The sequence below is a fragment of the Poeciliopsis prolifica genome, unplaced genomic scaffold (assembly GCF_027474105.1).
Source record: "Poeciliopsis prolifica strain line A6 unplaced genomic scaffold, Auburn_PproV2 SCAFFOLD001, whole genome shotgun sequence".
In the NCBI taxonomy this organism is placed as follows: domain Eukaryota; kingdom Metazoa; phylum Chordata; class Actinopteri; order Cyprinodontiformes; family Poeciliidae; genus Poeciliopsis; species Poeciliopsis prolifica.
Genome location: NW_026562376.1, coordinates 17,582,740 through 17,605,315, shown reverse-complemented (window position 1 = coordinate 17,605,315; position 22,576 = coordinate 17,582,740). Strand labels below are relative to the sequence as shown.

General features: G+C 38.9%; 1 protein-coding gene across 2 annotated transcripts; it reads right to left on the bottom strand.

Moving 5' to 3' along the window:
- Nucleotides 1-12: 12 nt before the first annotated feature.
- Nucleotides 13-22,576, bottom strand: ptdss2 (phosphatidylserine synthase 2). Of its 2 annotated transcripts, none has more exons than XM_055029309.1 (13): nucleotides 22,389-22,576; nucleotides 21,545-21,963; nucleotides 17,145-17,246; nucleotides 13,927-14,009; nucleotides 9,615-9,682; nucleotides 8,592-8,726; nucleotides 7,207-7,257; nucleotides 5,975-6,088; nucleotides 5,375-5,493; nucleotides 5,007-5,121; nucleotides 3,746-3,891; nucleotides 3,471-3,656; nucleotides 13-2,015 (listed from the first exon to the last, which is right to left on the bottom strand). In XM_055029309.1, the coding sequence occupies exons 2-13, from the start codon at nucleotides 21,763-21,765 to the stop codon at nucleotides 1,841-1,843; spliced, it is 1,515 nt and encodes a 504-aa protein (XP_054885284.1). In that variant the 5' UTR covers nucleotides 21,766-21,963; nucleotides 22,389-22,576; the 3' UTR covers nucleotides 13-1,840. The 2 variants fall into 2 exon arrangements, with proteins under 2 accessions (XP_054885284.1, XP_054885294.1); XM_055029319.1 differs by having other exon boundaries at nucleotides 21,545-21,934.

The following is a 22,576-nucleotide window of genomic DNA, read 5'->3' as shown; positions in this document are numbered from 1 at the left end:
GACACATTACAGTTCAGTTTTGATTGATTTTATTTAAAAAAAAACTTTATAAAATTATATTGAGCAGCAGCATAATCCTGTTAATTCCTAACATGTTCACATTTACTCAAAGTACATTGAAACATGGCTGCACGGAGCTCAAACGACGATATCTAGCGCCCCCGTGTGGCAGAAAGATGCTAGCCAAACACCCACATGGAAAACAATTTAATTTAGGCAATTATTTTTCAATTTCCTCTTCTGACTTTTTCTTATTTTCACTTCTCAAGTGTAATTTGGACACTTTTATTTAATATGGTAAAAATATTTAATTCAATTAAATGACAAAAAAAAACAACGTAAGGGGGAGAAACTGAGGAACCTTAAAACCTTCCAAGGATGGGATGAAAAAAATGAAGTGCAACACATCAGATAAATAGAATATATGGCAGGAAATAATTTAACTGTGCACAGAATTCAGTGTATTCATTAAAGATAAGAAATGGCATGTTTCGGTCTAGTGTTTGGCAAAAATTAAGTCTGTTTTTAAAATTCTGCTGCCTTCAACCGATTTTGTAGACAAGTGTCTCGACAAGCTGGATCCCACAGCAGGAAGGACAGAAGCCGTGATTCACAGGCCGTGAACGGCGCCTACTTCTGTCAGCATCTTTGTCACAAAGGCAAAAACAAACAAACAAAAAAAAAAAACACTAAGTTTTGGTAACAGTTTCTTTCCTTTTAGATTTTTTCAGAGTGATCACTAATGACGTAAAGCCGTTTAAAACAAAAAAGGTTTTCTAAATGAACCCAGAGTCCACAGGTTTGGAACATAAACGTCTTAAATAATCCTAGCTTTAGATTCCTAGCTTTGGTTTTTGGTTCTAATCATAAAATATTTTCGATTTACTCCGAGCAGAGATGCTTTAAAAGGCTTCAAGTTCTCTCACTGGACGACGAGGAGGCAAAGAAACCTTATTTAGGCAGAGAAAAATAAGCTTACATCAGGTTTCGTATGTGAAATTTCAAAGATTTAGTTCATCTTGTAACAAAAAGACGGTGTCATTTTCGAAAACCTGATTTTTTTCTCAATTTTTTCGTCCCGCACCGACAACCTGATTTTCAACAATCGTAATGAAACTCCAGCACAAACCAGAGCTTAAAAATCAACCACCCAACCGTGCATCCCTCCTCCCCAAACGATTACATCACCAGGTAAATAATTAGAATGCAACATGAAGATTTTCCTTCAACTCAAAGTGAACATTTTCAGGAGGTTCTTACTTTGAAAGTCTCACACATCCTGGAAACCAACCTAAAATCTTATTAACTATAATAATAATAATAAAAACCCTAACTAAACAGCATATATACATTGTCTTGTGTACTTGGGACCAGCTTTAAACCGTCAAAAATGACTCGGACTTGCAGAACAAATTTCATTTTCTGATTGTTAATTGGATAAAGAAATCCCAGACTCTCCGATTGCATAGCAGTGGCCAACAGGAAGTTGGCGACATCTCTCACCTTCGCAACGGAAAGCGGGAATATTTACAGGCGGGGGAATGTTGCCGACGCTCGCAGCGTTTCGTTCGCGGTAAAAATGGAAACTGATCGGATTCAAAGAGTCGCCTGTCAGCCCTGAAACATTCAAGACGGGTACAAAAACTTTTCTAGAGAGTAGAGTCATGACTGTGTCGAAAAGAAAAAAAAGAAGCAGAATGAGGTAACTTCTTGTAGTGCGACTAACTACACCTTTCAGCAACAATGGCGCCCCTTTGAGGTTGTTGCTGTAGGCACAAGAGTAAGTCCACCTGGTTGCCTCTCCGTGTGTCTTTGCACAAACTTCCCCCTCCGTTTCCTCTCAGGACTTCCTCTGCCGCAGCGCGTCGGAGCTGCCGTTCAGTTTGCTGCGGCCCGACGCCGCCCCAGCCGCTCCGGCCGCCCCCACCGGGCTGCCGTTCCCCAGCTGGCGGTCCCAGTCCACGGGCATTTCCTGTTTGCGCCGGCGCGTCTCTTTGTAACGGAGCGTGATGTCACTGTGAAGTTGGGAAGGACAAGAAATGAAGAGTTAGCCCTGTGGTTTGTCTTAGGAGTGAATTTCCTTGACAAGAACAAACAATGTAGTGGAGGAAATGTAAAAGTCTAGAAAAAAAATACATGATTTCAGTCGGATTTTAGAATTTGAAACAAGAAAATGGGAGCAAAAAACCCAAATATGATGCATTCCTGAAAAATAAATGGCATGCTTATATCTAGCTCTCGTAATCGTAAAAGGCCACAGACTCCTAAATTCATCTAAATATGATCAATTCTGTCCTTATTGTTATCTGCCAAGCGGCAACTAAACCACTTAGTGTAACCACTGCAGTGATGAATTAACTAAAGTTGTAATTTGAGAGCTTTGTGTGTTTGTGAGGCTCTGAATTTGTTCAGTTTGACTTGCAGCCAGTAGGGAAATTTATAGTGTTTCTTATTTATGTGAAGGAAAAGTGGAACTAGACTGACTGTCATTAATAACAGCAAATGTAGGGTAGTTATTTTAGACGCTGCTGGGGCGGCCAGCTTGTGTTTTAAAGTGGGAAGGTGAAGGCAGACAGTGTAAATAGGTGAAACAGTTTTTGTCATGTTGGATTTAAGATGCTTTGCTGCAGACAGGTTCACACAGTCCAGACTGTGGAAATCCATTTGGCTGCTATTCAAAGTTTATTCATTTTATTTTCATTTAAAAAAAAAACAAAAAAAAACAGACTTGAATAGGCCTTGACCAGGAGTCTCCAATCTCTGGATATTTGATGACAGCTCTAATAAGGGGTTAAAAATGATAAAGAACCAATTTTGTCATTTTAAATAAACATAAGAAAAAAAGATGCCAAAAGTTTACAGCTTTTATGGAGTGACTGGATTAGATTTCTACAACAAAATGACACTGAACGTTTTAGGTTTAGCCTCATAAACCTATGAGGCTATTTCCACGTATTTCCACATTTCTACAGAAATCTTAGGTCTGTAGAAATGTTAAAATAATAATAGTTCACTAAAGTGCATTGGCAGAGTTTACTGAGGACAGAAGGATGGACAGATATATGAATGCGCATTTTAACTGAGTTTAAAAGGAAGAGACGAAAAGTCTGGAGAACAATGTTTTTCTGTTCTCTGTTCAGACTTTGAAAATATTTATATCAAGATTCTCACTTTTCCAAGTCTCTCCAGGACCTTTTAAATAAAACTTTTAACTAAATAACTGATTCCCACTTCAAAAGAAGTATCTAGAATATTCTCAAGAAAAAGGCAAACATTATTTGCATAATTTTTATCTAGAAAATACAAATCAGAGACTTAATTTTATACTGACGCAGTTTTATTCCTCTTTTAGCCGCTTTATCCAAAAGTACATGTAAGGACGCTAAAAGCACTCCCAGAAATCCAAAAATGTCAAAACGTATATCTTTCAAAGTACAGTGAGACGAGAACAAACTCGACTCTCTTCTCACCGGATGAAGAACCTCCACAGGGTCCAGATGAGGATGAGGAAGATGCCCAAGAACCAGCACTGCATAACGGAGAAGGGGATGGGCAGCATGAGGGTGTGGGGGTCGTACTTGACCACGATGAGGAACTCCGTCACCGTTATGGCCGACACCAGCCACGCCTGCTGGCCCAGCTTTTTGTGGAACTTCCTGTTGGGAGAAGTCACACGACGTGCGATTACGGCAAATCGATCCGAGCCGGACGGACGGACGTCTGGAGCGATAACTCCGGTACTGACGGGTCGTCCATGAAGTCGTAGATCTCCCTCATGGCCACGCCGCCCACGTTGACGAAGAAGACGAGGCGCAGCAGCACCAGGTAGTGTTCGGGAGGCATCCACAGCACGAACTTCAGGTAGAAGGTGTTCAGCTCCGCCAACAGGAACTATGAGGAGAGGAGGTCGAAAAAAATAAATGTAAATGAATCCAGGAGCAAAACAAGGGAGAGAAAACTTAAAAACAGAGGAAAAATTTGCATAAAATGTATTTAAATGTCTTCTAAAGCAAAAGGTATGAAAATTCTATAGTCCAAAGGGACTTTTTTTGTATTCTTAGTGCTGCTAAAAAATTTATTTTTGATGAATGAGAAGTTATTTTTTAAGAGTTGACATGTTATTTCTATTTTTTATTGTTACATTTGAAAAGAAAACACCAACACAAGATGTTTGAAAACAGACAGTGTTTGTCTTCTACAGCATGCTAACATTTCTAGAAAATGACCTAAAATTAAAGCATCTAGTTTCCAGCTAATGACACATTTTCAGGCAGATATAAAACCTTAAAGATGTTGTGATTTTTTTTCTGTTAAAAATAGTTTCTGCTATAAGATGAGGGGTTTTTTCAGCTGTATTGAAATGCTTATTTCACTAAACTGCAATTGAAACAATTTTTTTGGCATCACACAAGTCATGTGATCAACAACCGGATGTTGCTACTGGCAGAAATGACAAAGACGACAACAGGAAGTGGCAGGAGGATGAAGATGTGACATGTTATTAATGACTAATCGAATTCACATGCGATTTTAATTTTGTTTCTTATTTAATAGAAACACTGCAATTGCAAAATTGTATTTTTCTTACATTAGTGAAATATTAAAGTTTTGAACACATTTGTGATGGAAACACAGCTATTGCAGGCAGCTCCAGAGTTACACGGCCCTTTTCTAAAGGCTCTGCCACGTTGCACAGTTAAGCTTTTCACATTTCATCACACTACAATCAAAATCTTCAGTGCTTTTAACTAATCATGCGACTCCAAATGTGTGTAAACTAATCTCAGCATAAACAAGAGCCTCAAAAAGAAGAAGAAGAAAAAAAAAACACTTTAAGAATATGAACTTTGGTTTGACAACATTTTAAAAAAAGAACTAAGGAGTATGAATAGTTCTGCAAAACACTCCACACAAGCATTCTTGTCGGAGCTTTGGAATCGTTTCGCAATGTGGCGACTGCCCAAAATGACCCAAAGTCCTTCCAATCGGTAGTGAGATCTCGTTACCATGAAGATAATCCCCAACACAGCGAGCCAGCGCCGAAGGTCTGAAGCCGGCCTCCACTCGAACTTGGCCCAGCTGTACGGTGTGAACTGGAATGCTATGCGCTTTATCTTCCCCCTAGAAGGTAAAGTGATTAATAGGTGGTTAGAAATGTGAATAAATATAAAAATATAGCAGCTAAAAATAAGAAATTGATAAAATCCTGCATTTTTTCCCCCACAGTTTTACACAAATCCGACTTTTTCTTTAATCATTTCAGCCACTTTATTAAACAAAACAAAAACAAAAAACACTCGTATTGAAAGAAAGAACGATTTCCAGGTTACTCTGGACTTGTGTAAAACTCTGGCAGACTGAACTGAAGCCTTACTTGTACGTAGGAATGTTCCAGAGGCCCTGCCACTGGTACGGCTTCATGGACAGCCAGGCCAGTGTCTTCATGCCGCAGTAGATCCCCAAACCGTTGCACACCAACACATCCATGATCCACTGGGGGAGAATAGGGTTTGTTAAAAAGGTCAATGAGGTCAAGCCGCAATCCACTCACATGTTGTTGGCTTACAACTTTTATCAGGACAAAGTGGGCATCAAGAGACAGACATCCTGATGATTCCTCTGTTAGCGTTGTTAAAGAAAAGGGAAATGATCCTTTCAGAAATGTTGTTTTATAGGCCAAACCTTCCCTCATGTATTATTCAAGGTTTCTGTAGGTTTTACCAACTCAGAGTTGACTTTTTAAGACCATTTCTTTGGAATCCATAATTTTTACTTGTGTTTATTTTGCCAGTCTGTGTAATTAAAACTAAGCAGCAAAATGAAAGAGACAAACAGGACTAAGATATCAAATTAGATAAAGAACCTTTTGCACAATTACCAATCGTTATTTTACTGACATATAGCCTTAATTATAGCTCCAAGCGTCTTATCTCTGGTGTGTTGGGATAAAGAAGGAAGCAGTGGCTGTACGCACATGGTCCCACCAGCACTCTGAGAAGTTTGGTAGCTGGTGCTCCAGGCTGTATTCCAGGAACTCAAACATCACACTGATGATCATACACATCCACCAATCCCGAATCATCAGCGTCTGACAGGAAACACAAGACGAAAAACCTGTTAAAGGTGAGGCTGATCAGAGTGACAGGGCGTCTCCATCTTCAAAATGTCAGAGTGGATCTTCATAGTAATAACTGCAAAGAAGTTCTTCCATTAAAATAACATATTGAAGATTCTGATGTCGTATACTCAGATTATTTTTATTTATTTATTTTTTTGTTCCTCCTTTATAAAATTATCTAAGTATTTTTGGTGTAGTTTCTAGGGCAGAGGTGTTAAATTCATTTTCGTTTTGGACCAAATCCAGATCATGAATGCTCTTAAAGGGCCGGATGTGCCAGAATGTATTGGTAAAACTCATTCACAAACTGTTAAAATATTAATTAATGATTTAAATTAAACATTTTTTAACATCTTTTCGGTCCCTACAAGATTTTGTGATTCTTTTTGTGATTTTTTTTGCAATAAAAATGAACATTTTTATGGTACTAATTTGGAAAAATTTGCAAGATGTGCGCTTATTTATGACGGTAAATGTGACTTTATTATTTTCTGTACAGATCACGGACTATAATTGGACATCCTTTAACGCTGAGGCAGCTGTTTAGTACAAGTAAAAGTTTTTAACAACTTGAGAAAAATCTGCAATAAACTAAATTATCGGAGGGATTTGTAAAATTTCCGTGAAAATCCTACAAAAAACAGGAGGGACTGATTTATATAATTTGTCAGTAAGCGGATTTAAAAAAATGCACTGATTTGAATGATTACATAATATTTAAAACACAGAGTTTGGTCAAGAATCAGAGGGCCACATAAAAATCTATGGTGGGCCAGATTTTGCCCACAGGCCTCGAGTTTGACACATGTTTGAGGGCAAGTATCTTAGTACACTTGAAATAAAATAAAACTAAGTTACAAGTAACTTTTTTGCAATGATTCCTTAATATTGTTTTTTTTTTTAAATTTATAGTTCCATTGGTAGATTATTTCACAAAAAAGAAAAATGTCTATAAGTAAAATAATCTGACAAAGAAGCTAGTAACTCTTTTTAAGGAATTATTGTCTTATAACGAGAAAAGTTACTTGCAAGTCAGTGCAAATTGCACTGCAAAAACGATGATTGTTAGATAAACTGTCGGTGTTTACCTTTATGTACCATCCCAGGAAGTGAGCTGGAACGAAGCCATCCATCTTATCCTGCAGAAACAAATCGATTTCCACAATGTGCACAATCAGGATTACAAGTCTGTGAAGCTACAGCTGCTTTGGTAACAAATATGATCTTTGCACTTATTGATAACTTCTTAAAAAGCAACAGAGACACAGAGCGGAGCTGACAGACGAGTCAGTCGATATCCGTCTGTGAAACAGTGTTTCCTTCAGCTTCTCCTCTGGGTCATCATCTCTCTGGAGGATCTGGAGCAGAAACTACTGATGAACAATCTTTTATCTGAGCAGGGACTGCTTCAAGAAAAATCAACCTATTATCAACCTTGAGGGTGCCAAAGCTAGCCTATTTATAAAAACAGGAGAAAACGCAGCGACTAAGTGGATCATGAATGCTCAGAACTACTTTCTGTTCTTCCATTTTGTCTTTTAACTAGCAGTAGTTGGATTTTTCTACCCGATTCAAGCAGGCAGGAACTATATATGATGTTTCTCTTAAACATCTGATTCCAATTCACCATGTTGGAAGTGGTGGACTGACCCACTCGGAGGCTGCAATAAATAGAGAGGGTTCTGGGTCACTGCAACAGATGCTGAGAGCAATCCCAAAGGAAAAGAAGTCCCGGTTCTTCTGGAGGTCCGGAAAAAACTCAGGCTTTTGGAGTCGGTCACATGAATGCAGCTGAATGCGCCGTCTGTGAGCCGCACATGGAGGTCAAATATTAGTCATGCTGCAAGTGGCTCTTTGGACCTTTCAGAATGGTTCTAAACAACAAACTCAAGTTGTTTTGTCCAGTTTTTCTTTTTGTTCTTTCAAAATTATATTTAATTTCAACAAAAAAGACACTAACAGAATGCATAGTACGCTTTTAAATCTGTTTTTCCTCTGTTGGGATCCAAGTGCTTTATTATTATCAGTAGTATTTTATTTAATTTGTTTTACATAATTTGCCATCCAACAGGAAGAAAAGAGATCCATGCTCTTTTTCCTAAATGTTATGTCTAGCTTTATTGTCAATCCTAAAAATAAAAATAAAATAGTGGTTCTGTAAATATAACAAATATCATTCAGTAGATATTTTGTCTAAAATTGTCAAAAGACAAGTTTCATTTTGCTTGCCTGAGAGTTAAAATCTGTTTTAGTTGACAAAGTTTCAGACCCCTATTCCAGAAGCAGCAACATACTTCAGATTACGATCTCTCAGAAAGGCCCAGTCAAAGTACAGCTCTAAATCCAGTTGTGATTTTGTGCTTAGATTTGAAAAGCACATCAATGCTTAAGATTAGAAACATGACATAAAAGTTTCCACATTTTTTTTAAGGCATTCAAACGTGAAATTCACTGAAACACATCAGACTCTCACCCAGAGGTTGTGAAAAGGATCCGTGGCGTTGCCCGGGTCGTAAATGAGGCAGTTTCCTCCATAGTCGCGCTCAGGCAGCGCGACCCCTAGTTTAGGGTCGATGTACTTCATGAACTGTCGTCCATCATGCACCGTCTGTTTTATAACATTGTAAAGAAGAAAAACACTAACGTTACTTGAAAAGAAGCTCTTTTGCAGATATATGGAGGACTGATCCTGCCAAAATTGTCAACATACAAAAAAAAATAAAAAAATTAATGGCTTGGGAAAGTAATTATTGTGCCAAATATTGTAAAATATTTAACACATTTTAATTTTTTAATTAGTCACCTTTTATCTTTCAGATTTTTTATTTACTTAACTGTTTTTAAAAAATGAATGTTTCGCTACATTGATATCAGCAAAACTATATCAACGTAGGATGAACAAATGGCAGTAGATTTATAAAACATCTTGAATACAGAATATGAAAACCAAAAAAATTTTGATTGGAAATAAAATTAAAAATTACACACTACATAATGTAGTAATCTATAGAAGTTATTATTTTTGGATATTTGGCACATTAATTACTTTAATAAGCTATTTATTTATTTATATATGTTTTCAAAATTTGGGCAGGATCAGTCTTCCGTACCGAACACGGTGATCTTATTAGGGCATCAAACTTTCATCAGGTTTTAGCTTTACTGGAGCTGTTGGCCAGCTGGCTGACCTCTCTACACTGCAGATCAGGGTTGGCTTCTTGACATTTTAATTAAAGTAGGAGAGAGAGAAAAGAGGCTTCCAGTGACAACCACATAGAAACACCATGAACTGAAGCAAAAATCAGTAAAAAAACCCCAACAAAATCTGACATTTGGCTGATGTTTAGGATGTCTTAACAGCTTCCATCCAGTACATCTGTGAGCAGTCCCTGCTCAGATTTAAAGGGAATGAAATCAAGTGTTTAAAGTTTCACGGTCAGAAACGGCCTACAAATTAGAGCTATTTGTGAAACACTTTACATGATTGGACACACACCTGAAAGAGGATGAAGATGAGGAAGAGTTCATAGGCGACACTAACACAGAGCCAGAACCGCCAGTAAGCTGAGGAAAAAGAACAAACATGAGTCATTTAAAAACATTTAGTGTTTGTAGATTCAGCTCATTAAAGTTATCAGTGGTGCATTCACACCAGCCGTTTGGGCCCTGGAAAGTCCGGTTCGTTCGGTGAGGTATGGACACAGCGAACTCTGATGCAGACCAAAAAAGCAAACTCTGGTCTGCCTAAAGAGTTAGCCATCGGTTTCATTATTATGAACTCTGATGCAGTTCTGATGCATGTGTGAACGCCAAATGGACCGGAGACCGCTCCAAAAGCAGGACGCGGACTACAGCGCAGGGCATTGTGGGAAAATGCAACCAAAATAAATATGAGTCAAGTGCAAGAGGGCGAAATGGCTCATGAAAAACAAAGGAGAAATCCTACAACTGCTAAAATCTGATGCCACTCCATTTTTGTTTCCATTTTCTTGAAGGAAGCTGAACTCATGACTTCTACAGAGGTTTATCAATTAGTCTGGATCGTTCACACAGTGCAGTGTGAAAATGTAACAAATGTTGCTATATATAGATATGTATATACACTTCTGCTTCTTTTATGGAGCTGCTCAGACAAATCTAAGCATCACTAAGCTGGACCAGCTGTTACTGAAACCTCAGTGCCATGGGGACAAAGAAATATTTCTATCTCTTGGTTCTCTTGAGCATCAACCTGTGTGCGGCTGAACGAGTTTCTCCGGCTGCTGATGATGGAGTCGATGGGTGATTCTTCTCTTGACAGTTTCCCTGAAGACTCCGGGTTCAAACCCAGATCCCAGGACCAGCCCAACAACTTTCTTATCAGCTCCTCTGGGGGCTAAACCTGCTTCCTGTGCGGTTGCATGTCTGCTACGTGTCGCACATGCAAATAAACGGGGAGCCACAGCACTCAGCGGGTTCCTATTTAGATTAGTTTGTTTTGCTTTTGTCGAAGTGTTTGAAGCACTTTCCCATCTGTGTGCCTTCTGGACACAATAAGATCGCTGGATCAGGTGTTGGGTTTCTTACATGCTGCTGTTTTCTGGAGCTAATATTATTACATTTGACTAGACTAATTTTCTCAACTGTGCAGTCTTAAAAAAAAAAAAAGAAAGAAAATAAAAACTGGCATATAAGTGATGCTTCCATTAAAGCAGCACCTAAAGTCGCCTACCTGGCAGATCAAGAAGTCACACCTCATCTCACTCAACAACTGACTCCACAGGGACGTGAAGGCAGGAAGTATAGGAAGAAAACAACAGGCTTCATAGGACCGATGCGGCTGCTGTCACTTGTTGTGTGTTGTTGTTAGGTTACGGTTGTTGCGCGACTTCTTTGTGCTACTCTGATGTTCAGGTGCGTACGAGATCACGCCATGTTAAGCACACTCCCCGACCTGTTGAGCGAGTCCAGTCATTTCTGCTGCTAATCCTAATGCTGCATTTCTATTGTTACTCTGACTGATTTCAAGGGGGAAAAAAAGAAGGATTTTCAGATTTACAACCTGAAGCTCCTAATAAATCGCGGTCGCAGGGAGCGGCACAATGACTGAGCTCCTCAGTAACGGCAGCAGCTGAACAAATGCAAATCATCTTTCACTGAAATTGAATTTTCTGTGGTATTTCTTAACGGATTTGCGTCCGACAGAATGCACGACAAGAGATCTAAAAAAATCCTAATCATTCATTTTTAATGTGGTATATTCTGCCATTTCAATTTTGAATGAATGACGACAGAAAAAAATAAGGAAACACTGAATATCAAATATCATTTTTGATCCATTTTGACGAAAGCAGCGACACATTTTAGCTGATTTCAAATACTCTGTAAGAACTAGCATGGAAAAAAATAACTAAAGAATAATTATCTTTCTTGCAGTGAGACGATCTCTAACTTCATGGAAAGCAGAGGTGATGCCACAGCTGCTGTAAAACAGGTTCTGTTATTATAAACAAAAGAGTCTGGCATAACAGATTAGCTCTGATCGTCTCTCTGGGTTTCCTGTAGAGCTCAGTCTGACTCCCAAGATTTCAAACATTTTCAAATTCAGGATGAAAACTCAAAAAGATAAAAGAAAGCAACTTGAATGATTTGGAGGCATGGCATTATGTTTTAAAGAAAATAATCATTCCTTGAGTTTTACATTCTCACACTTCACTGACACTGAAACTAGCTTGTATTTAGGCTTCACGTCTTTACTTGACGGCGTGTGCATAAGACTGACATGACACTGTCCAACATGGCATAACACCTGTTAAGAACATGAAGACGTCTTTAGGGATGTTTGTGACTGTTGTCATGTAGTGTCTTCCAGTAAATAATGACACTAATAATGGAAAGTTGATCATTTTAATGCACTTTTAATACAAGTTTTAGTGCAAACATTGCATTAAGTGTCATTTACTGAAGGTGTGCACAGTTGTAAACATTCATAGACTCCTTCACATTTATGACAGGTTTTATGTCACGTTATGACAGTGTCATGTCAGTCTTATGCACACCCCGTCAACCAGTGTTACTAACTTCAGTCAGTAACGACGTCCAAATTGAAGAGTGGTGTTGCTACAGCAATCTGTTTCAATGTGTCGCGTTTACCATTCAGAAAAAAAATATTACAAGTCTGAATAATTGATTTTTGTTTCTCCAGGCCAAACATTTTCATCTGATTTCTTGTGGCTTTTCTAATCAGAGAGCATCTCAGATGTTGAGTAGCGAACCAGATTAGGCTTTCTGGATTTCTAATAATATTCAGTTTCCATCTGCACTATGAATGTTTTTCATACACCAGGCCTCAGTTATGAAAACACCATAAGACACCTGCTATAGAAGCTGTGAAGGACAATGAGTAAAGAAAAATCTAAAGACATGTTATTTTTCCTGAGAGGAGCTGAGCTCATTCATAGAGCTTAATACGGATTTGGCTGATGGGTCCAGAAACCAGTAGGACTGTTGATTGTTTGCCTCAATAACTCCAAAAATGACAAAAATAAAAAATAAAAAAACAAAAAAAACCCTAAAATGATTCATTTCTATAAAGACTTGCAACCTCATCACCAACATTTGACTACAATGTAACATATAAAAAGATATTATCTATTTCTAATGAATAGTCTGTCTTTGTAATTAAACGTCAAAGTTATAGAGAGCTGGCAGCTAATTTTGTTTGGAGCCACTAAAAGGTTTGATTTGAAGGGAGGAGCCTAATTATCAGGCCAATTCATCTGACCAATCAGAGCAAAGGAAGCTGTCTGGTGAGGGCAGCTGGCCTTGACCTTTCACAACACAGTGAAGGTCAGAGTAACTGATACTTAATGACATGATGTCAGTGTCAACAGAAAAGCTTTGGACACTTTAACAGCATAAGTGTCTGAAGAACTACTGCAGAGTAATAGAGACATTTTAATAGTAGTTTTTATAGTAATCTGATAAATATGGTTGTGTGTTTGGATTAGTTTATTGTTAGTGACTTAATGTAAAGAAAGATTTTATTTCAAAGTCATCAATGTAAAATAAATATCTTCATGTTGGGTTAGATAACTTTGCCTAAATATAAAATTTTAGTTTTTCCAACCAGATCTGACTTTAAATGATTTTTTTTTCTTGCTTTCCTCTTTCAAAAAAAGTATTTTCTGAAGGAGGTTAGTCTTTCAGTCTTCCTTTTATTACAAAATAATAATAAAAATATTTTACCAGAAAATAAACAAAAAATTACAATTTTAATGAGAAATAAAAACTTGGATAAAATTATCAGGATCTGGTGTGAGCAGTTCAGCTTGCACAATTTGAAAGATAGGTTATTGATAATAATTTGATAACAGATTAAATATTTCCATTAAATATGAGCACGGCTTGTACCAAAATATAACTTCACAAGATGCTCAACATTCCTCTTTCTATTTTAGCATTTTTTGTGTTGACATCTCAGGAAATTGATACTTTATTCTCCTAATACCAAGACTGTATTATTGTATTATTACTTTAGTATCTTAATTTAAAGCATATTAATAGCCAGGACCTGATATTATCTCATACAGATGGCCTGAATTAAATATCCATATAAAAAGAAGATGCAAGACAGTCCTGTCAAACAAAATGGTGGGCTATGTCCATGCTGACATCAACCTGAACTACAGTAATTGAAGGAGTGTATTGGTAAAAAACAGAAAACAAGCAAAAAATACTGTGTTTTCAAAAAAATGTAATCTTTAAAACCCAAAAATTTATTCTTTTTTGACCAAACAGAACAGATGTGATCAAATTGTTCGTCCTACCTGGATGGGGTCGGGTGAAGGGTCCATCTTTGGCCTGCGTTACCCCAAAACAGAGGAACACCAAGATGCTGGCCACAATGCCTCTGCAATGATCAAAGAGATGGACAGGGTTCCTTTCAGGTTTATTTTAATTCATATATAATGGAAAAAAAAATTCAAGGGGTTCCCATTCTTTTTCTCTCTCATTTGAACAGATGTTATGATTGGAGTCGATCAGGAACCCGAAGCGAAGACTAATTTTTGGGTTTATGCAGGTTTCACCAACTCAAATTTAAGACCTGCTGAAGATAAAAAGGCAGAACTGTAGAAAAGGAACAAAGGAGATCAAAACGGACATTTTTGGAGAATTTCTGTGGCTTTGAAGCTTCATGCTTTTCATATTACTCTCTAGCTAACAAGTTAGCTAGAGAGCAATATGCTAGCTGTCTTGTTCATTTGCTTGCTAGCTAGCAAGTAAGCAATCACACCAGCTAGCTAGTATTATCTAATGGTAATATTAGTAGTACTACTAGTATTAGCTCATACAAACAGTATGAAGCAGTTATTAGCTCGTACTAGTAGCATGAACTACTGCTAGTAGTTTTAGCCAGTACCAGCTAGCTAGTATTGGCCGCTAGTTGCATGTACCCTCAAGAACACAGTGAGTGAAGATGTCTGTGCACAACTCAAACTATTGCCTGATAAAAACATCCTGCAAGAAAAAGACCTGCCTAATACAAGATTAATTGTGCTGCTATCACAAAATTTAAAACTTGTGATTAACATTGTTATTTTCCTAAAACAATGGCCCGAGTCATTTTTTGTCAAAAGTGACTTTTTTTTCTTTTGTTGCAAAAATCACTTCAGGCAAAAAATGACATAAGCTGTTATTTTCAGAAGGTGACAATATTTAAGGCCAACTTACATTTTCGTTAATGAATTTAAGAAATTTCAAGGCCTTAACTTTAGATTAATGAACTCATGACTTTTTAAGGATGCACAGATACCCAGAATCAGAGCCACGTTGTGTTAGGTGATGGTACCAGTCTGAACTTACAGCGTAGGTAGGGATTAGTAGCCAGACGTCAGCTAAAATTAAAGCCAGTGCTGCTTTGCCAGCGAGTCTAGTCACATGAGTGTGACTGATTGTGCAAGTGTGTGTGGGAGGAGAATTAAGTGTGTGAGTTTGAGGAGAGGAGTGCTGCATGTAAACGTTCAAAGTGGGAGCAAACTAGTTAGAGGCAGAAAAAGTAATGTCCTATAGAGTGAGTGTGTGTGAGTGTGTGCATATAAGAGTGGATCTTTATCCCGACGAGCCGGACTCTGCTGACGGCAGCAAATCCCGTTAAGAGCCTTCTTGCAATCTCTCACAGACGCATCAACAAACAAAACGCATCACCGGCTACAACTTCCTGGGAATCTTTCTATTAGACTCATAAAACACACAACCATCCTCTTATAGAAGTAAATAAAGCTAAAAATAAAAATAATTTAAAAAAAAAACATACAGGAAGCTACGCCGCCCTCCGACTTCTAAAACAAACACAGAGCAGAATTTGATGTGATTCAGTCTGCCTTTTGGGTCTGAACCATTAGAAAAGGTTTCAGACAACTTACACATTCAGCCTCTTATCCACCTGGTAATACTGTCAGAGGAAGGCTTAATGCAATTTAACAGGCAACAAACTGACCCAAGAACAGAAGAGGGACTATAAATGCTGCTGCCGTCCAAGTCTGAGGAGCTGCAGGCTGTTTTTTTTTTTTTTTTTGCCACCGGTTTTCCAAGACAAACATCACTATATTTTAGTGGTTCTGGCACAAACAGACTAAAGTGAATCACATGGCAGCTGCTGGGCATTCCTCCCAGTTTCTGAGGCTTCACAGTTCTATAAAATCCACACACGCTCATCTTGAGTTACAATTGAGGGATAAGTTCACAACGTAATGGGTTAGTCACCTGCAACAAGCATATTTAGCATAAAATTACATAAGATACCTCTAGCTATGTTGTGACTCGTACAAAGAACATCAAATTTACCATTAACTTGTTGTAACTGACAATATGCATAGTGAATTTCTGGCGACCTGAAACATGTTTCAGATAATTAAATTTAATATCTCACTTTTTATTTCAACTGGTCATTATTCTGAGTAAAGGCACCATAATTTAAACCATCTAAAATGTATTTTAGATAGGAGATGCATAGATTCGACCAACTAAATCACAGATATCTTGAAAGCAAATAATGACGAGCGAAAATTAAGAGTTCAACATTTCTCTGAATTAGATTTGACTATTCAAAGGTCCTTCAAAGATATCTCCAAATAAAGTAGAGATGTAGCATTCTGAAATTTCAATAAAACAATAAAAACTTTTTTTAATGAAGAAAAAGAATGGGAATATGACAGCCTCACTTTTCAAAGCTGTTTTTAACTGCATTGTGTTTGTCAGAGGATGATAAATAGGAAATTCTTTGCAGATTTCTGAAGCACTAGAATGAAGTTCTGCATTCGCTATTGCTGAGATCTTCCCATATTGCAGCATTTTCTGACAGTTTTATGTGGGACACTCAAACTTCTGCAGGCAGCTGTTAGGACACCCAAGTGCCAGAATATGTGGGGCTTAAGCTCAAATGTAATTTTAACTAGTTGTAATTACGTTTGTGATGTCTTGTAATTACGGATGTTTGATGCTTCAAATGACCAAGCCGGTGACATCAGGTGTGATATCTGGGAAAGAATTTTGACTTGTGAAATTAAAATCTTGAATTATTATTCTGAGTGGTCAGAACGTGAATGAAGGTGTTGTAAATTATCATTCGAGATGGCCAGAATATAGTTATCGCTAGACAAAAATTTTTTTAAAATATCTACGTCTGCCTATCCGTAGATAGGCAGACGAAGGCGATTTTATGTTAAAACAGCCTGCCATAAGTCACCAGTTACAACACTTTTCCTCTTTGTGGTTTTCACTTTGCCAGTTTCAAAGCTTTTTCTCCGAGTCCTCTTTACGTTTGCACCATTAGCCTGACTAATTAAAAACGCACTCGCAGAAAATTACTCAAAGACAAACTGAACGGAAACAAATTGAGTCAGTTAATAGTTTTCCTCCTCTGATAAAGTGCTTCCATCCACATAGCAGGAAGCATAATCCAATCAAGCAGCTCCAGCTGTTTAATGGAAAATTTCCTGCCCTTCTCTCGGGGGTCAGGCGAAGAGGGGGAGGAAGAGACAATGACCTTTTAGTGTTGTAGGCCGTGTCCTGAGGCGTCTCTTCCAGGAGCGTGACGTAGACCAGGGCGCAGGTCAGAATAAACAGCACTGTCAGGGTGTGGGCTCGCCTGCAGGGGCAGAGAGAGAGATGGCCAAAATGAGATTAGTGCCATTTATAGATGAAACCCGTTTTGATGCTTGAATCCTGGCGGGACGGCGGCCATGTTTACACAAGGTTCTGCCAGCTGAGATCTTCTAAAAGTCGGCCGAGGGGAACGATTTGGAGAAAAATCCGGAGCAAAAGCTGCAGGACTTTATTTCTCTGGAGTGTTTTGCAAGAACATTCAGACCTTTTTTTTTATCATATTCTAACAGCCAGATTCATGTCATTTTATGACAGACCAGCAGCAGTTTGATGCAAAAATGTAAAGGTGACAGATGTATCACTAAACAGTTTCCATCTTTATGTTCAGCAATAATCAGACCAGAGATCCAGGGTAACTCCAGAGATCTCCTGGCTAACCTCTTTGCCACAAGCTGGACAGATGCACAGCCAATGCATCTCATAAGGAGAGAGTTTAAACTTTTATCCCTAAATTCAAAACTATTCATGTTTAGATTGAAGAACATTTACATGTTAAAGAACTCCATCATGTTTCCATTGGAAAAGCAACTGCGTTCACTTGAACCAAACTGAGACCTGACTTTCTAGACGGACCAGAGTTCGATTGCACATTCACACCTCCCCAAACAAACCAGGCTTGATAGACTAGTTTGCCAAAGAGGGCTGGTGGAAATGCACCCAAAGTCGAGACCTAAACCTGCAGGCAATCTGTGGCAGGACTTAATACTTCAAGACCAACTATGAAAGCCAGAACAGGCAAAAACAATTTTGCCTGCATGCATGAAGGGAGAATAGACAGACCCCAGAAGAAGTACAGAGGTAATTGTAGAAAACGGAAGTTCAACAAAGTGTTGACTACAATATACACACCAAATATGCATCATTCTTACTTGAATTTTACCATTATGAGTTGCTTTGTGTTGCTCTAACACAAAAAAAGTTCATTTTTTAGGGGAGATTCTTCTGTCTGGAAACTAATAAATAAAGTTTAGCTACAAATAAACTACAGATGGTTAAACTCCTCATCTAGGTTGTTGCACAAACGTTGTTTCTACGATATAGACCATCGACTTTCCTCATGAACCTACAAACAATGACCAAACTTTGGCCTTTATCATGGTGTCACTCTGATATCTTGTGCATTACTATCTATAGACAGATTTGCTGCGAGGGCAAAGTTTTATTTGACCACTTATTGATACTGCTAGGGCTGATTGCCTCCAGCATAAGAAATGAAGTACCGTTCCAATTGGAGCGATGAGCTAAATGTACAGAGAGAGTCGTTGTCAGTTAGGACTTTAAATTAAACTTTTCAGCTTCACTTTCTGCTTTTTCCTTTTTAACATAAAGGAAACATATGTTGCATAAAACATATTGTTTCCTTCTTTTAAGGGCATAAAAGCAAGTGGTAATGTGAAGCTAATTAACATTTTTGACACTTTGAAAATGTTTTTTTTCCAATTTGATTTCTGCTCTTATAAATTTTTAAAATAGTTTGACCTGGAGATGCATGAACTGTAATATTGGAGATTTTATGGTGATTTTTAGAGCTAAAATACCCCAGATAGAATCCCATTACTGTCAAAACAAAAATCTAATTTACAAGACAAAAAATGAAAGCTGTATGCGCTCTTAGATTGTGAACTCAATGTTAACATTAAAATATCCTAATACCAGCCAGCAAATGATAAAAATTAAAAGTTTAATTTAAAGTACAATATATCGGCACTGACATCGGTATCAGCCGATATTAAAATATCGTATGATAAAGAAAACCGGACCGATATCTACAACTGATATATATTTTGTTTTTGTTGACATGTTTTCTGGAGGGGAGTGGAAACAGTTGGTCATGTGACATTGATAATTACACAACACAGGATTGCGGGAAGTTTAATCAAAGCTGAGGTGAGGACAGCAGAGTAGTCATTTTTTTCCAAAGTGTGGAAAGGATAGTGAAATATATATGGAAAATATCTGTGATTATTAATTGTCGGCTGTAGCAACAATATCTGTATCGGATATTGGTACAAATGTGCAAATCTACGAATTCCTGGTCTGTTTCAATAATCTGACCTCAACAAGAAGTGAGTAAAAGAAATAAATACATACAGATAAACCCAAACAAAGCTCCTCTAACAGACCAGCACCTGCGTTCATATTGTTATTGGATCAGGCTTTCTGAAAGGTGAATTTTAACGGCTGCGTTTCATGCTGCAATCACAGCTTCCGTCAGTCAACCTGAAGAACAAGAGCCGCTCTCCAAGTCCTCAAAGTGAGTCATGGTGGCCTTAGCGTTTTCTCCTGGTTCCACCTCCATATCCAACCTGTTCTGCAGGAGGACGAGGGGAGGGCCCTTGTTTGCCTCCAGGCTGACAACCACACAGCAACAGCAGGGAGAACAAATACCGGTTCTGTGTAGCTCAGAGAGAGCCTGAGATTAGAACGGAGCCAGTTGGTAAACCGGAGATACAACCACCAGTTTTAAACGGGTAGAAAAGTTACAGTAATAGAAACATTTACTGCAAATCAAAGTGGCGTCCATTCTAATCCTCTTATTGCCCCCCACTTCTTAAAATAAAAACCACTTGATATCTACTTTCCAGCTCCTCACCAACTCGAGGCAGGTTTCCTCATCCTCAAACTGTTTTGGGACATTTCTCCACAACCCTTGGGAGACTAAACTTAAAGTGAGATCTGCTTGTTTGCAAAAATAAACAAGAAGCAGCTGCTCTTTTAAACATTTCTGCACATTTCCAGGCTGACCTGTGATCCGGATAATCACTAAATCCTTCACTCTTATCACTGGCCAGCTGTCACCAATTTTCCACACATGCCTGAGGTGGAGATAACCAGCAGAGTCGTATCCAAAGACGCATCGGATCAATGAACGACTCGCTGCACATCAGGTGGAAAGGATTTTACTGTTTTATTTTGACTAAACGTGGCTCATCAAACCTCTGTTTTATTGCCGTTTTATGTGACAGAATGAATAAAAGGCCATCTTACTGTAAAGGGCATCGAAATTTAAACGATACTTGGTTTTCAAAGTTCAGCCTCATCCATCTTTCGTCAAATCAACAGATCTTCAACCATTTATTTCATTTAGGGGCATCTGAGTACATGGGAGTTGAATACTAATGCGGTTTTACGATTTTCAGTTATAACTTTTCTGAAATTTGTAGTTGCAGCGTGATAAAATGTGGTGAAAAGTCTGAAACAGAGATCAAAAAGATCGAGAAGAAACAAAACGTCGCTGTGAAAATAAACATAATAATGAGACATGTTGTAGTTTAACTGCATTACTTTTTACATTTAGGCGTATGTCTTCATCCATAGGTGGAATAAACTCCAGATGCTCGATAAAATAAACCAGCAAATATTTGCACTGTCAGCCTGGAAGACACTTGTTTTTATAAGGGAAGAGCCTTTGTACAAAATAGGGCTGAAGGTAACAATTATTTTTGTAATCGATTATTCTGACGATTAATCAGAATTTTTTAAAAATATGGCACATTCTGAAGATTTTTCCTACATTTTTCCTACCTGTTTCTGCAGGTTGCAGCCAGTCAAATTTAAGACTTTTAAAAGACCTTTTTAATAGGACAAAATGTAAGACAAAATAAAAAAAGCTAGCTAGGAAGGGTATATTAGCAGCAAGTTAGCAACCACCAAGTCACAACTTTTTAAGCTTGCCCAAAGTTCTTTCACCAAATGGCCTGTTTTGTGTATTCTCCACTTAATTAATCTATTACCAAATTAGCAGAGAATTACTGCAAATTATTGCAATAACCGATCAATCACAATAAATCTGATTACTTGTTTCAGCCCAAGTTGAGTTGAACACTAAATATTCTTGCTGATGCAAGATGTCACAATGCTGCGACATGGAAATGTGACTTACCTCCGCCACCAAAGACACTAACTAAACCGATACACTGCAGATTTCCTAGACAGCTCGGAAACACTGCTGCAGGGAGGGAATGACACATTCCCAGACCCGCTGCCAGCCTGCACAGATCACCTGCAGTACAGGACCTCGGGTTTATTTGTCTGCAGGAAATCTGCCATCTTCATCTTGTGTTGTGTAGGCAGGGTGGGACACTAGGTAAGCTCGGATGGAAAATGTGAGTCTGTGTGAGGAAACCCACTAATTCATCTCTGGCTGTGCTGGAATAAACGGAGGTCACTTGGGACTGACTTTCAGACAACCTTGATGCATTAGGAAACAAATCTCGCGGTCCCCTCCCGTCCTCCCTCCCGTGGGTAGGTGGTCATGACACCCTCAGGTCCCCCACTCACCAGAAAAAGGTGTTGGTCCCGTCGTCATACACCTCGCACTCCGCGTTCCTCCGGTGGAGGCTCTCCTTGGATGTCTGCTTCAGCACCTTGGCTCTGGCCGCGGGGCTCGGCTCCGGGAAGCCCAAGTCAAACGAGTCGTTGTGGACCTGCTCGGCGGCGGATGCGGCGCTGGCGCACTTGCCGGCGGACACGCCGCCTCTCTTCGGCTCGGACTTGGTCATGGCTGGTGGGGTGGCGGCTTTCACCCTTCTGAAAGCCGCCCACGTTGCTTTCAAAGAACAGAAAAGGGCAGGTAGAGGAGCAGCGATCCGGCTCGGTTCGGCTTATCCCTGAGAGCTGCTCCCGGTCTCTGTGATCCGCGTCAGCCCCACCCAGGTGGCTGCCAGCATCCTGAGGTGGCCGGAGAAAAATCCACGTAACTTGAACAGGAAGGAGAAAAAAAAAAAAAAAACACCTGAAAATCACGTCCAGTCGGGTTGTGACAGGCACACCGCCCACTTCCACCAAACTATCCAAATGTTCACGGCAGTGACGACTTCCTCCAAAACGCGCTGGGAGGATTTTAAACTGAAGGGCAGAAGCTAATCAACAAATCAAAGCTGTGCTTTAATGTCACACAGATTGGTTAGCTATTGGTGGCTATTTTTACATGTTTGACCTTGCCTGGGAGGCTTAGGCAACTAAAAGGTCTGTTATCAATTAACCAGCCGGTTTAAACACACTTCTTTAAGACTGCGCTTCGCAATTTGTGTCTCTCTCTTTTCTCTTTTTTTGTTTTAAAGGAGTCGGAACATTTATTAGCTAGCCGCTCGTGAGCGTTTGAAATGTAGCTACGATTACTCACCAGCTGGGTTAATTTGCGTGCTTACGGGATGTTTTACGGGTTAGCTCGGAAGCTGCTACCACTCGGTACATTATAGCAAATGTCGAAAACAGCTTTGCTGCCAATGAAAAAAAAGTTATTTTTAAGCCCGGCTGCGCCCACACAGACACACAGAACCACTGATGAGAAGCTCAAGCGCTGACAATCAA